This window comes from Polyodon spathula, chromosome 1, assembly GCF_017654505.1.
Source record: "Polyodon spathula isolate WHYD16114869_AA chromosome 1, ASM1765450v1, whole genome shotgun sequence".
Lineage (NCBI taxonomy): Eukaryota > Metazoa > Chordata > Actinopteri > Acipenseriformes > Polyodontidae > Polyodon > Polyodon spathula.
In genome coordinates, this window is record NC_054534.1 from 13,525,784 (window position 1) to 13,542,835 (window position 17,052).

At 36.6% G+C, this 17,052-nt stretch overlaps 1 protein-coding gene across 6 annotated transcripts in view; it reads left to right on the plus strand.

Annotated features, from left to right (window-relative positions):
* ctif (CBP80/20-dependent translation initiation factor) overlaps nucleotides 1-17,052 on the plus strand; it is a 153,847-nt gene that overhangs the window by 28,134 nt on the left and 108,661 nt on the right. For 5 of the 6 annotated variants that reach the window (XM_041247598.1, XM_041247608.1, XM_041247627.1 and 2 more), the window contains exons 4-7: nucleotides 7,039-7,161; nucleotides 9,888-9,961; nucleotides 12,426-12,530; nucleotides 15,887-15,962. In XM_041247598.1, coding sequence (XP_041103532.1) covers nucleotides 7,039-7,161; nucleotides 9,888-9,961; nucleotides 12,426-12,530; nucleotides 15,887-15,962 — 378 coding nt within the window. The remainder of the gene's footprint in view (nucleotides 1-7,038; nucleotides 7,162-9,887; nucleotides 9,962-12,425; nucleotides 12,531-15,886; nucleotides 15,963-17,052) is intronic. The other variant, XM_041247618.1, reaches the window with a different exon arrangement.

A 17,052-nucleotide genomic window follows, 5' to 3' on the forward strand; every position in this document is an offset into this window, starting at 1 on the left:
GTATCTTTCTACCAAACAGTAAAACTTTATTTGATGGGCCAAAAGGTGTGGTTACTGAAAATGGGTGACTACTTATTCAAGGTGTTTGTCATATACTTGTTTTTAAATTGACATGGTTATTTCAGTGGATGCTTATTTCACTTCCTGGAAAACTACTTGGTTTTTGTGACCAAAGACATACATTAAGAGGCAGTATTGTATTAAAAAAAATAACCAATTATTTGTTACCAGCTTCCTGCCACCAGCTTTGGTACTTTTTATTTCCAGTGTAGTCCTTAATTTATTCATCATAATACTTAGAAAAGCCTAGCCAGTACATTGTGAAATATTAAATTGGACACCTGCCCAGTGTTTAATTTAAGCCCTCTGTCTGACTAGTTGTTGATGCAGGTATGCTAGTACTGTTTTGGCACAAGATCCGAATGTGGTGGCATGACTGTTTATTAATGAGTTGAAGCCGCCATAAAGCTGCTCTGTTTACTTTTGCATCCATTTGAACAACTGTTTCAAAATCACAAGTAACCACACATAAAATGTCACCTTATGCTTTATTTTTTAAATGACATGAGTACTGCTAATAATTTGTATGTGAATTATATTTATTTTGAACATAAGCATAAGAAGTGGTATAATGAAACAAAATCTTAACCATGCACTGAACATCATATTTTTTAGATTTGTTGGTGACCCATCAGAAACTTTGCTGCCACACAAATTTGGGCAACGACGCCACTTTGGGAAATGTTGATCTGTGCCACTGCAGCATCTTACATTTGTTGTTAAAGATTCCTCATCAGATATAACTGCTGTAGCCAACTTACTGTTATGCAACTGAAAATGGTTTTCATTTCTAGACAAGGAGCCTTGATACATAATTTCCTAAACGCATTCCTAATGTCATGATTCCTACAGCTGCCTTTTTTTTTCTTCTGCCTCAGACTGTTAGTAGAAGAGTTCTGGAAAGAACCATCTGATTTTATCAAGCGATATTACTGTGTGATGGATCAGAGAATACCAGTTGAACTCTTGTGGCTGCTTGCAGTCTACTGTCCGTAAAGACTTATTGGCCAATTGTGTTGTAGACGCCTTGATGTATCTTATTTTTCCTTGCAGAACATATTGTTGTCTCTGAACAGAATGAATCACTACAGAGAACTTGAGTAATAACAGTCTGAAGTGGAAACTAATGAAATGGCTATTTTGCTTTCGTAAAAAGACACCATTGAATGACCACTTCTGAGAATATCATTGCTGGCATTATTGCAGGTATTGTGTGTACAGTAGTAACACGACCGTGAACCAGAAGCTCTGTTAAAAATGTGATTGGGATTGCTTCAGCTGTTGAAGCAAAATAGCACATAATTTATAAGCGTGTTCTCGAACAATTGTGTCTTTGAGTCAATGTGGAAGTTTTGAATAGGAGTCGCTGATACTGCTAAACATTTGGTATAAACCGTATTTGCTTGAAATGGCGCCCGGGCGCTTTTTTTCTATTTCTTCTCTAACCTGGGCGTCAATAATTCACTTGAATCTTTTACAGTGGTTGAGTCCATCAAATGCTTTGGATGTTTAGTTTTAAGCCAGCTGCAACGGGCTGTGCATTTTGATATATAACACAGATTTAAAACTTGGTAACTGACTTATCACAACACGCAAACAGAATGAGTTTAGGGAGTCACCGATCTGAAACAAGGACTTTTTTTTTATAAACATACCGTTGAAGACAAATGTGGCTTGCCGGCCATTTTATTTATGTGTTAAAAAACCACAAAATGAGTGAATTTCCACCCATATTCTTTTAACACATTTGCAGATAAGACTTGAAAGAACTGGTACAGCACCAGCTTTCACAGTAATGATAGTAGACAGTAAAAAAATTTAGAAATTAAGGAAATAAATCCAGATAACCTCAACAGCATTCTGGGGGAATTTTATGCCAGTGCAAGAAGTTCAACTGGCGACCAGAATGATTCTTTAATGCTGAAAGTTGGACTATAAATAGATTTTTTAACAATAAGTTTGTTTGTTTATGTATATAGCGCCTTTTATACTGCAGTATCTCAAAGCACTTTACAAGTAAAAACAAGTTACATTAAAATGAATTAAAATAAAATATGAATATGAAAAAGTTATAGTAAAATGAAATAAAACAACAATGAAGAAATCAGTAGAAACAAAGAGAAGAAGAAAGAACACAATTACAAATGGGTACACAATGCTGGTCTAAAAAAGATGAAGATGCAAGCTGAAACCTTCATCTACTTATTTTAAGTCTGTTAATTTAAGTGGACAGTATGTTAGTTTAAAAGCAGCTACTTTCGTACATTTTTTACCTAACAATTTATTTTATTTTATGAATGAGACCAGTAGATTTAAACAGCATTGTCTTTTAATACTAACTATTTGTTTTTGGTGCCTTTTTATTCCTTTACTTGTTACTCTAACTCTAGCCACTAGTGCAGAACACAATGGTAAGGGAATAAGCCTCTTGTTTCTTGAAAGAAACAGGCATATGTGCACATGTGTAACATTAGTGCTGTTTTTACTTCACTTTCGTTTTAATGAAGGGCTGGCAAACCCTTTTAGCTCAGAAACCACATCCCAGGCAGGGGTGGGTCTGTGACTGTGTCTGTTCTGCGACAGCGTTCTGCTGACTGAACAATGCTCTGTCAAGTTAGGTTGTAATGTAGAGATAAAAGAGGCTGGAATCCTCTTCAGTAAAATAATCCCTGCTTTGTGCAGTCCTGACTGCCTTACCATGACATGGTTACAGGTCTTTCAGGTAAGCAATCCTCTTGTTTTGAATAATATAGTTAAACCAGTAAATTATAATCTAGATCTTTTCTTGTTTTGGCCCTTGCGCCGGTTAATGTGTTTTGCTCTGTGTTTTGTCTAGTGTTTGTTTATTCTTATTATTTATATTTATTAAATACACGCATTAGTGCTTCACTCGCAGTACTGTGTCCATTCTCTTCCTGGTCAGACATCACCCCCAAGCCATCCAGGGTGACACTCTCCTATGTTGTTAGATCAGATTAGGCAATGCACACAGGATGCTCACGCATTCAGTATAAATTACTTCATTGCATTTGTTTCAGAATTAAGTCTTTTTTAATCTAGTTAACCAGTGCTTCTGACATGACAAGTATTTTGAACTGTCTTACTTGGGGAATAATTACCTTCTAAAGAACAGTACTTGCTTTTCTTTGTTTAACTCTTTGCTTTTATAAACTACATTATGAGTTCTAGGTATAGCACTGTGCAGAGACGCCATTGATACTGGTTGTGTCATTTGGTGCCTCTTGCGTATATTTGTAAAATACACGGGATATCAATATGGGTTACAAGCACAAGTGTTTAAAATGTATATTTTGTATTTAGGCACGAATTGCACAGCACTTCACGTGCAGGTAAAACAATATGTGAGCATGGGGAATTGCACTTTTATTAATTCACGTGCAGATGTACCGGGACTCCAGTTGAATGATTGATTAGCAATCGAGTCTCGGTAGAGCTGTATAAAAGCTGCATGTTTTCATGCAGTCGGGGTTGTGTGTTCGTGAGTGGAGAATGGGAGAGAAGGAGAGTATATTAACAATTGCTATTTCGTGCTGGAAGCTCCAGCACGGTACTTGTTGGGTTCGTCCACATTTGTTTTGCCTGTCTGTTTGTTTGGCCAATGCACCCTTTGTTTTGTGTGTCTTGTTTAAATCTTTTGTTTATTATTTACAATAACTCTGGATGCCGTAGCATCACAGATTCACCGCCCTACCTTTTGTTGTTCTTCATCCTTCTGGTCTAACGTCTCCCCAGCAAAGCCATCCTGTTCACAGTCTCACACACACACACACACACACACACACACACACACACACACACCTTGTTAAGTACAGTTTTAGCAGAGGTATTTTAAATAAGACTGGGGGATGTGGTGTGTGTGTATGTATAGAAGAATAATCAATGTGACAAGGTGGATATTTCATAATGCTTGTGATGTTTCTGCATTCTCTGCTACACAACTTTTTACTCTTGTTCTCTGCGAAGCCTTTACAAGTAACTGCTGGTTCTTTTTTCCCTGCTTCTAGTTTACAGTATCTGCAGTCACCTGATCTCTCTCTTCCTCTCTTGCATAAGGACCCATGCTCACAACAGCTCAGCAGCACTGGAACCACATTGGCTGCACACACACAATGTTGCTTCTCGCATGTCAAATGTAGTGGCAAACTAGGTGCAAGTTTAGCCTGACTTTAACAGAATAGCTGCTACAGACTACCTAAAGTGAGTAATGTCTTTCATGGAATTGGGAAGGAAATACAAAATGTTTCTTCTTTACAACATTTTCAATAAGCTAATAATTTCAAGAATCCTATTGAGTGGGGGAGCTTGTTTAAAATAAACCATGTAAGATAACACAATACAAAACTATCACATGATTTATTAACTAAACAGTCATATCCCCCCATTACAGGTCCTAATGAAATTATATACACACTCAGTCTTTTTAGATAGGGTTACCGTATTTCAGAACCTCAAAAAGAGAACACTACCCAGGGGGGTTGGCATGACCAATGTTTATTTAAGATGAATCTTTCATTGTGCAAAATGAACATGGAAAAGCTCAATTTAAAGTATAATGGCCTGCATCAAACATACATATAACTGTTTTAGTCAGTACTCTATTGCTTAGCTATCATAAATCTTTGCAAAATAACTGTCAAATCTGTGCACCAGACATCCCTTTCCAACTGTGCTTTTTATACCCATGGATATTTCTTTGCAGAGCGTATCTTTCTCAGCAGTGGTTGAAGTAGCTCTAAAAGTATTTGCAAGATGTGTGCCTGAAGTTGTGCTGTACAAGCAGGATCCCTTTCAGAGACTCAACAGTCAAGTTGTTCCTTTCATTTGTCCACTGGCTTTGCATCAGTGAAAGAGCTTGCTCTACATTTGCATTGTGAGAGGGAACAGCAAAGAACTGTGCAATCTGTAATAGTTCTGAGTAACATTCAATGTTTTTGGACCTGTCGAAATATTTGGCCCATTTTTGGTGTGCTAGCAAATTCTTGAACTCTTCATCACTTTGCAAGGTTCCACACACTTCTTGTGATTTGCTGAACTGAGCAAAGCACTTCTCTAAACAACAAGAAAACGTTTTAAGTTGGAAACTCACCGTAGCCCGGTATTGTTTACATTATCGCCTGTGCCCTGCTGCAGTTTGACGTTCAAGCAACATCTACATATTTTAAGTGATTGTAAACTGAAACTTTAAAAGTACTTTTTAAAATGATACAATTTTCTTAAATACCAATATGGTACTAGTAGCATTTTAATGGCAAACTATTTATCTTGCAAACTGGTATTTAAACCTCAGCGTTCCCAGAAATATATTATTATTATTATTATTTATTATTATTATCCATCCATCCATTATCTGGAATTGCTTCATCCTATAGAGGGTCGCGGTGAACCGGAGCTTAACCCGGCAGACATAGGGTGCAAGGCAGGACTGCACCCTGGGTAGGACGGCAGTTTATCGCAGGTCAACTAAGGGGCAATTTAGAGAGGCCAATCCACCTAGCCTGCATGTCTTTGGACTGTGGAAGCAAACTGGAGTACCCAGAGGAAACCCACACAAACACAGGGAGAACATGCAACCTCCACGCAGACAGATCCCTAAGGCCCTTTGAACCCAGGACCTTTGAGCAGTGAGGCAGGAGCTCTAACAGTAGTAGTAGTATCTACATTATGCCAAACGCGCTTTAGCATTCAGGGATAATAAACAGCACATAAAAATTAGAAGGTCTCAAGCCTCCGCTGGTAAAAGTAGTAGCCGGTAGTCCTTTTGTTATGCAAATCTCTTATTTGTGTATTAAGGGCAACCAAATGAAATAATTACAATTTATTTACAAGAACAATATGTATAGAATATATAGGCCTACATCATTTTTATTTGTTTATTTTCAGTTTTCTAGTGCTGGCCAAAAAAACAAAAACGAAAAAATGTGAACTCAGATCTTTCTTTTGAATTGGCTACTTGTTTTGACACAGCGTACATATTTGGTTTGTTTAACAACGTATGTAATATTATAGTTGTACCAAACAAGTGGTATATTTTTGTTGTTTTGGTGGACGAGATGCAAATGTATTCTGTGCATACAAAAAAGGACTATCCTGTTATCCAGTTTCAGTTTACTATATAGTACACAGTGCATTTATTTGAAGCAAAACTAAAGAATTGGAGAGCACGCTGTAACATAAACACACTTGTCTTTGTCTACGAATGAGCCACTGTAGTTTAAGTTCCTCTTTTTTAAAAATGTTCGATCAAGCTCTGGTCCAGTTCTGATCCTGCTCTGAAGCAGGATCAAGTTAGGGTCAGATTTTGGGCTCAAACCGGCCCCAGTGATCAATGCAGCCATCTGTGCAGGCATGGTGCTATTAAGGCACGCCAGGAATTGCAGTTCTGCAAGTTGCAGCAGCAAAGGGGCGAGCTAGCGAAATCCCGGACATTCGTTCATTTTTCAAAAATCCCCATGCTAAATGCATTGGTAGGTATGACATTGGCATTTATTTATTTTTTATGTTCTGAAAAAGTCATGTAGATATGTTCTTAATAAAAAGAAAAATCCATTGATGAAGCGAAATCAAAAATATGAAATCAAGTGCACAGTAAATTCAAGTCTTTTGAGTCTTTGAGTAGGGGGTAAAAAAAGACACAAACATTTACTGATATCAAACTTCCCTGTTCTGCTAGCTATGGCAGTGCTGAGGTGTTTTAAGCAGGCACATGTACAGGCTGCAATGCAGGGGCTGTATGCTTCCTTGAGTAACAAGGGGTTTATTCATTTGTTCTCTACCAGCAGAGATGTACCTCTTATAGCATAAGGCTTACTTATAGGCTTGCTAAACTTTCTTTCATGCTTTCTTTGATCATTTTTTTCAATATAAAATCCAAATATAACTAATCAAATTATTTTACCAATAAAACAGACAATTTGATTAAAACTGATTCTCTAAATGAAAGAAATGCTTTCTTTGCAGGTTGAGTGGGAGCACAGTAGCAATGACAGTACTGGCTCAAGACCCAGCTCTGGTTCAAGGCCTGGGTCTGGATCTAGGTCTGGTAGCAGGGGACGAAACAACCAGTTCAGGACTACAGGGAAGGTAATAACTCAGTTTGCATAACTTTTCTGAACTTTTGGCTTTTAACAGACCATATGATGACTACTTTTGGCAGAATCAAGTATAAAGACAGTCTTAAGATACAGACCTACAAATATAATGTTGTATGGTACTATAGTGAAATATGACATTGAAACAAATTCATGCGCGTGGTTTACAGTAAACAAACATTCTAGGCAAATTAATGGGATTTTTGGTCAAATATGGGGTGTGGAGTAGAATAAGGATTATTTCATGAAGGATAACTGCTTATCCAGTATTCATACAACCTGGTAATACTGTTCTGTATTCCATGTAATCAAAATCTTGGTATTTGTGTCTAACAGTCTGTCCATATGACGTACATTTTTACATGCAGGTTATGGTGATCTGATCTACTTTCATTCTACTGATGGATCATATTTTCTTTTTACAATTGTGGCAGAGTGTATGTTACTAACACACACACACACACACACATATATATACACATACACACACAGTGCCTATAGAAAGTCTACACCCCCTTGAACTTTTTACACACTGTTAAAGGGGAAAAAAGTTTTTATTGAGAAAAAAATTATATATTAAATATAAAACTGAAAGATGATAATTGGATAAGTCTCCACCCACCTGAGTTAATACTTGGTGGAAGCACCTTTGACAGCAGTTACAACTGTGAGTCTGTTGGGATAGGTTGGGATATTGGGATCTACCAACTTTGCATACCTAGATTTGGCAATATTTGACCATTCTTCTTTACAAAACTGTTCGAGCTCTGTCGTGTTCCTTGGGGAGCGTTGATAGACAGCAATCTTCAAGTCGTGCCACAAATTTGATTGGATTTAGGTCGTGGCTCTGACTGGGTCACTCAAGGACATTTAACTTTTTGTTCCTTAGCCACTCCAGTCTACCTTTGGCTGTGTACTTTGGGTCGTTGTCATGCTGAAAGGTGAACTTCTGTCTCAGTTTCTGCTTTTTTGCAGAGGGCAGCAGGTTTTCCTCAAGCACTTCTCTGTACTTTTTGCTCCATTCATTTTCCCTTCTATCCTGACAAGTGCCCCAGTCCCTGCCGATGAGAAACATCTCCATAACATGATGCTGCCACCACCATGTTTCACAGTAGGGATGGTATTCTTTGGGTGATGCGCTGTGTTGGGTTTGCGCCAAACATAACGATCTGCATTTTTGCCTCATGGCTACAGAATCTCCGGTGTGGTTTTTTTTTTTTTGCATACTTCAAACCGGACTCAAGGTTGGCTTTGTTGAATAATGGCTTCCTTTTTGCCACCCTACCGTACAGGCCAGATTTGTGGATAGATAGCCAGATTGTGCTTGGGATATTGTTGTCATATGCACACTTTGACCAGTCTTGGCCATAAAAGCCTGTAGCTCTTGCAAAGTTGTCATTGGCATCTTGGTAGCCTCTTTGATCAGTCTCCTTCTTGCTCGGTCATCCAGTTTGGAGGGACGGCATGATCTAGGCAGGGTGGTGGTGCCATACACCTTCCACTTCTTAATAATCGTCTTGACCGTGCTCCAAGGGATATTCAAGGCCTTTGATATTTTTTACCCATCCCCTGATCTGTGCCTTTCAACATTTATCCAACCAAGCTATTTCAGTTTTTATTTTTAATTAATGTTCTGAAAATTTCTAGAATATTATTTTCACTTGGAAGTTGTGGAGTCTGATGTGTAGGTAAATAATAAAAAAATATATATTTGAATGCATTTTGATTCCAGGCTATAAGGCAATAAAAGATGAAAATTTTGAAAGGGGCTGTAGACTTTCTATAGGCATATATATATAGTCAATAGTCATTTTCTTACGCATAGATAACAACATAAGAAATGTTTGGGGACCATCAAGGCTCGTTGCAGTACAGGAAATCTTAAATAATTACATGTTACAGCATAGGTTGCTCTAAACAATAGTTAGACTTAATTAGCAGAGGTTAATACCGATAGTATACTACAGTAACATGTTCTAGTAGTATCTTGTGCATATGGTTTAACAGACTTCAGTCTTGCATTATCAGTGAGTATTCATTAGTGCCACTGTCAGCAACAAAACATTAGCTTTAATACATTATTTTACTGTTTTATGTCCTTCAGCTTATACTGTATTATGTAAACTATACAGCCACGAGCACACCAAAGTTTTGGGGCTGATGATTGACAGGGTCTGTTGGGTTTTGGAATTTTCATAAAACTGTGTTCTAATTGGGGGCTGTTGATTTGAACGAACTGCACATGCCTAGATGACATTTTTAAAACCTTAATATCTCTCTTAGTTTAACATTTTTTTCACTTCCGATTGCCAAAAGGCTTGGTTCATGTCTGTGGTCTGTGCCTGTGCTGAATGGCATGTTTATACTTCTCATGGTTTTTGAGCTGTGGATCGATGAAAAAAAATGGTCTGAAACACAGGAATTTAACACATTTTTAGGCATCCCTTTAACTTGAAAAGTACACAAGAGTTAAGCCGTGCTAACTGCTTATAAACCTGTGTTTATTATGGGAGCTTTGATATAATTTAACTAGAGAGGTGCTTCCATGCCTCTGATTATCAAGCAGCCTGAAAATAATAATAAAAAAAAAACAAAAAACATTGGTGCTGGTGGATCTAAATACAATCTCTGTTTAGAGAAGTAAAATAGAACCCGTTTTGTACTATGGTTATGAATTTTTTTTCCCATTATGTATTCTGTTTTTTGGCTCCTTTTCAGAATGGAAACAAAGATGACTCTTTTGACATCCTTGGAACAGACATTTGGGCTGCCAATACATTTGAGTCTCATGGGTAAGACACACTGTAGATGTGTTTTCACACCATTTCTCCCTGGTTCTGTAATGTGTTTGGCTTTATGTCTGTTGACCTTTCTACTATATGTCTCTTTGCAGTTCAGCATCAAAGTTGCAAAAGAATGGAAAATACATCAGCGTCCATTTCTAAACAAATTTTAACAAAATTCTGCCATTGCATGCTAATCAGTATCTAAGCAAGGTTAGGCCTGTTCAATTTAAATAAAATAAAAACTATTAAAAATAAATAAAATAAAAAAATAAATAAATAAATAAATGTTGGAAAAACAAATCATTGCAGGTATTTCTAAACTGGTATCTGTGAAATACACCTGAGGATTAATAACCCCAAACCCTTTTTTCTTGTGGCATTATGTCTAAGCATAGGCCTCTAAACCTGGAGATAGGACTCAAAACCTTAGTCTGGATTGTCTGGCTCCCTGATTTGCCTGGCGTGTTTTATGTACAGAAGGCTACCAGATACTTAAAGTTAATGTTGCCAGTCCACACTATTACACAGGGCAGGTGCAGTGGAAAGGAAACCACCGTCCGGCCAAATAAAGAGTTTTCTAATAGTTATTTTTAAAAAATTTTCTAATAAAGCATATGTTAGGACTAACTCCATTTTACACCCAAACCTTCCTAGATTGCCTAGTTTTATGGTTTGCATACAGATCGTGAAGCTGATTTTTCCACTGTAATGCTCCAGCTATATATAATTAATCAAAGTTGTAAACACTAAAGCAAGAGCAAGCATAAACATGTGGGTGTCATGCTGTTTAGTGAAATGGGTCCCCTGTACTGGAGGATTTTCATGTCTCTTTAATTAAAATTTTTTTATTTTTAGTAGTCACCAATTTTTTTTTTTTTTATTATTTTCTCCCCAATTTGGAATAGCAGGGCTCGCAAAATTTTGGTAATGGTACTTGCCCTTTGGGCAGTGCATTGTAAACATTTGGTTGTCCAAAAAAAAAGTCAAGTTGCCCATAATTGACCTATGGACTGTGATTTGTACAAAGTACACTGTACTCAATATAGGTACAGTATCTCAGGGTTCATACACTATTTCAACATCAAAATCCCAAACTTTTTCCAGACTTCCATTTGTTTTTTCCCAGACTTATGTTTTAGTTCGTTTCTACTAGTTTTTTTGTTTTTTAGTTATCCACATTGGCGGGCAGCCGCAGAGCATTCTAGCTTTTTGATCCAGAGCAGAAGTTTTCTAAAAGTATTTGCTAGATATGGAGGTGCATATCTAGCAAGAGACAATGCAGGTATGCAAAAGAGAAATAAATTACAATCTAAGAAATGTCCAATATTTGAGAACTATGTTCCATTATTTACAAAAAGAATATACAAAGTTGTATACTGCAAGTATACTTGTGCCAAAGTGGGATAGTATATGGATACCAATAGTATACTAAAACCAGACAATTTTGGCACAAGTATACTTGCAGCATATTACTTTTTTGTAAGGGACGATAGTGGATTCTGATCCAAACTTCTTTATACCCTCCGTTAAATGTTTGAACATTATGGGAGGTGAAAAATAACAAAAATGAAATAGTACACCCTTGCTATAACAACACTGTTTGGGTTCAAAGCCTTTTTTTTTCGCTATAGTAAAAGGACATTCCAAAATAAACAATATAAGCTGCTGGAGTAAGTTAAAGTCATCTGTTTTATTCTTTGATTTTATTTATTATTGTCACTACTAGCACTAAATATAATAATAATAATAATAATAATAATAATAATAATAATAATAATAGCAGTGAGATTGTGACTAAAAGTAGAATTACAAGTACAGTACTTATTTGTGGCATGCTGCATCCAGTATTCTGGCTATATCCTATTCATTGAATAAACTATATATATATATATATATATATATATATATATATATATATATATATATATATATATACACACACACACACACACACACACACACACACACCCATTCAACAGTTTTGGTCATTGTCACATACAAAACCTGCAAGATGGATGCCCAGCGGTGATGACAGGGATAATTGGAGTGATATTAGGCTGAAATTCCAATATGTAGTCATTTTACAGTGAGGGTCTTAATAATTTTGCAACTGGCAGCTGGACTCTTTAAATGAAGCACTTTTGAACGTGTGTAGGGGTTCTGTGATCATTTATTTTGACAGTTTATTATTGTTAGTTTGTCTGTTTCATTATTGTAGTTATTTAACATACACTTGCCTATTGCTTTTTTCTCTTACTCTATTCATTTCATATGTTGATGCATGTGCCTCATGACAAGTAATACATATTTATTTATTTATTAATATTGTGTCTGGTGATAAACTCAGTCTTAGAGAACGCTTTGCGAGAGGTGTTCTCTTAGCCGAATACTACTGTATGTGGATGCCAAAGCAGATTGCTGAAGAGATGTAGTTGTATTGACAGGAAATAAATACCAATTTTCTTTTCAGTGGCGCAACATGGGATCTTCAGCCTGAGAAACTGGATTTTACTCAGTTCCACAGGAAACCCATCCAGGGAACACCAAAGCACCTCCCTCACATTGACAGAGAAGGGTAAATGAATACTTCATATATAGAGCACTGAGGGAATTGATTGCTGCTCCGGATTTAAACCCAGGGCTCCAGAGATGAAAGGCTAGTGAATTAGCCTCCTGTGGCACATTGCCGCCCTGAAAACATTGTTAACAAGATATGTATGTCTAGCTCTTAAACATTCTGCCCTGCTCTTGTATTGTATTCTAAGAGCTGAACCTAAGCCAAGCAGATTTGTGCCGGACTCTTTAAATGAAGCACTTTTGAACGTGTGTAGGGGTTCTGTGATCATTTATTTTGACAGTTTATTATTGTTAGTTTGTCTGTTTCATTATTGTAGTTATTTAACATACACTTGCCTATTGCTTTTCTGGTAGTTACTCTATTCATTTCATATGTTGATGCATGTGCCTCATGACAAGTAATACATATTTATTTATTTATTAATATTGTGTCTGGTGATAAACTCAGTCTTAGAGAACGCTTTGCGAGAGGTGTTCTCTTAGCCGAATACTACTGTATGTGGATGCCAAAGCAGATTGCTGAAGAGATGTAGTTGTATTGACAGGAAATAAATACCAATTTTCTTTTCAGTGGCGCAACATGGGATCTTCAGCCTGAGAAACTGGATTTTACTCAGTTCCACAGGAAACCCATCCAGGGAACACCAAAGCACCTCCCTCACATTGACAGAGAAGGGTAAATGAATACTTCATATATAGAGCACTGAGGGAATTGATTGCTGCTCCGGATTTAAACCCAGGGCTCCAGAGATGAAAGGCTAGTGAATTAGCCTCCTGTGGCACATTGCCGCCCTGAAAACATTGTTAACAAGATATGTATGTCTAGCTCTTAAACATTCTGCCCTGCTCTTGTATTGTATTCTAAGAGCTGAACCTAAGCCAAGCAGATTTGTGCCTTCATCATGTTAATATTTTGGTTTACATTTTTAAGTTTAATGACCATTGACCCTGTCTCTTATGGTTATGACCCTCTTCCTGCTCACGCTTTGGATAACGTAACTAATAGGGGTGAATGATAATACAGATTAGTGCGGTATTCATCTGGCAATACAATAATTTGGTTCTCAACAACAATTCCGATATTTTTGGTTACTGATTCAGGGAAATGTCTGCTGGAAATGTCGGCTATTATCTCGCAAGGTAATCACTTCCCATGAGAGCTCATAATGCGAGCAGTGCTAACACAAAAGAAAATATGGCAGAAGCACACAGAGCTGCTTAAATTCTGCAAAGCAAAGTCACGTGTGGAATCATTTCCTAATATAACAATCTAAAAAGAATGGCTGTATAGCATCAAACATTGTGGTATGTTGTTTATGCAAGGCTGAAGTAAAATATGCTGGCAAGACCACCAACCTTACATCCAGTGGTGTAGTCCTACATCTTATCGTACCGGAACAACAATTAAAATATAGATTTTTCTAAAACAAATTATACAAATTCACTTTTTATTTGTACATTGAACTTGAGGTAATATGTCTTTGGTAAATTGTCTTAGGTAGCTTAGTTATTATTTGGCTGTTTGTATCGTGCACGGTTTTTTGCATTCCTTTCGATTGAGTTAATCTCCAGCGCACACTGCAAACAGTTCTGGACAGTGTAGTGCTACACTATAGTCTGAATGTCTTTTGATGTCATCAGACAAAAAAAACCAAAAAACAGCGATTCAGGTACTGAGAAAAAAACAGGCAAAGCAGATAAATAGCTTATGACATTAAGTTTTTTTTTTTTTGGTTGTTTTTTTTTTATAAATGTGTAGCACTTATTTATCCTTTTGTAATATGTATATTAAATGTTAAAAGCACGGTCAGTCATTTATGCCAAACCCTGGGTCTCTGCACTGACTGATTTATATAAAGCAGCATTAAACCCATGTTTATGACCATAGGCATAGGATGCAAGTTTTGAAAAACATGTTTAATATAAAATAAAAATACATATATTTGTAATATTTTTCAAATTGGGAGCACATGCACATACTTCAGAGGAACAAAAGTTAGTTACTGGGCATGTCATATGATAGTTTAATTTGTCATATTACATTCTAACTTTAAATTCCAGAAAAATGACAAAAAGCATAGTTTACATAGATTTATTTTGGTAGCAAAAAATCAACATCAGCATCATTCAGTGTTGAATTCCAATGTGTATCGCAATATTGTCTTCAGTATTGCACTATATCGCAATACAGATCCTCAGTCCCAATACCCACCCCTAGTAACTACTAGTGTTTATTGGTCCTCCTTACATATCTCATCACAAGTCTTGTACAACAAGAGACCTCCCCCCACTCTGTATAAACTGCCTACTTTCCCCCGTTCACTAAAATGTCTTGATACTTACAATTCGTAGCCTTTCAGCTATACCTAGGGCTCAGTTTTGAGTCTGATTTTGTTGTCGGTTCATCATTCCAGCAGACAGTATGAGTCCCCAAAAAGAAACAAGGTTTGGTCTTTTAACTACAAAATAGGTTTCTAGTGACCCAGTAGAGTTCTAATGATCAGCTTTAGTTTTCTGTTTGTTACATTTCTTCTTCAGCCTTCTGTGAACTCCTCCTCTTGAAACCTGCTTGCCACTACTTTTACATATTATATCTAAGGCAGCAACAACTAAAGGCAACACCTTGTTGTTTCTTATGCACGTAAATTATTTACTTTATTTTCAACATGGACATTTACCAACTTGTTGAAATAAGTACAGTAAATCATTTTAAAACCATGTGGGATACTACAGCTTCAAATAAGAAAGTCACTAAAATAATTTGCTTACATTTGGTAAAAAAGTAACTTCAATTATTTGATTTATTTTGGTGCAGTGTGTCACAGTAAGGTATTTCCCTTACATTAATTAGGTTCAGTGTCCTTTTAACTACCCCCTTATCATTGTTTTATTCAAAGTGCAATTTCTAATGTTTTCGCTTGTCCATGTTGGTCCTCAAGTACAGAGTCCCCCAATCTCTCCCTTTCAGAGGAAATGTTACATTCTATGTTATCCGCCTGGCTTACAGTTTAAATAAACAAAGATGGCACCAAATGTGTGACAAGGATTTCTAACTTAGACACTGTGCTTTCCAAAGAAAGAATAGGGACTGCAGTGCTTTTATAATGAAAGAGTGTTTGCACACACAAGTCCAAAAACAGTGGTCCAGATCCTCAAATCGTTTTACCCCTACTGGCTCTGAAAAGAAAAAATACAAATGGAACGACACAATTCCAATTCTAGGACAAATAAGAAACAGAGTTAATTTCACTTCAGAAAAAATTGTTCCAGTGGCAGTCTAGCCCAATGCCTGACCCCAACCTTCATCACTGCTGTAACCATCCAATAATGTGATTGTTTTGTGCTCTGTTGCAGGATGGTGAAAGGGAAGTTCGAGGATGATGATGGCATTAATTTAAATGACATGGAGAAGTTCCTGCCAGTCTTGCCGGTATGTTGATTGCTCTTTACTCTAATATTGTCCACCTGTGTATTTTTCCCTTTTGTACATATAATATTTGCTAACCTTAATCCACACTTGTTGCCGAATGTGAGCCTCGTCTTCCCTCCTGTGCATAAACTGATAGAAGGAAAGTTGCAAATGTGATGCTGAACTTTCTGGCTTTTGGTCTTTCTCTCCTAATACAGTGAAATGCTAATCAAGCCAGTCCACATTTAGCTTAATAGGGGGGTGGCCTAACTATTGGAGGTAAATAGAATTAATTGTAATAAATTATTACCGTAGGATTATTTGCATTAAATTTGAAGATGAGTTGCATCATGTTGCATCCAGATTTTCAGGTGTTTATTTATAATGCAATAGTTGTTAGGTTAGTTTACAATATTAGAGAGAATTTAATGTGAGGGCATGCAGAGGCACTCAAAATATTATTGGAAGTTATACTCACCATTTACTTTGTGTAAAGTGATGGAATTTGTACTTGATCATGACTGCCATCTAGTGGAAATAATAAGAATGTAACTTTCTGGAATTCTGTGTGGAAGTTATAATGTTCACTTCTAGATCAGCACGAGGTATGTTTATTCATTTTTCTGTATCTACGGGTATCAGTGCTGTATCAGTGGTTATCGTAGGGGAACAAAGTCAATAAATCTTGTAAGTCGTGCAACCTTTTTAGGCTTGTAATTGTAGATCTCTGTCTATGTATATAATAAATGTGCTTCTATTTACATGTTTATTGATGTTAAACAATTTTTTTAAATAGTTTAACTGTTTAATTCCAACAAGGAGATTCAATTTATTTAAGATTGCAACATTACTGAATTTTGTTGTCCGCTTCAAGGTTTACCTATGACGAAACTGGAATATATTGTAGTCAATATACTTTACACAGCAATTAGAATTTAAAATAGATGTTTTTTGTGGCTTTTTCACTGATATTAATGTTAAACTGTTGTCTTATTAAATATTTTACCCTTAGTGTTTATCAGACTTGTTTATCTAGTTAAGCGAGTACTGTGCATGTTGGATTGAGCACAGTAAACTCAAGGTTGCAAAGTTGTAGAGTGGCTTCTTGTGG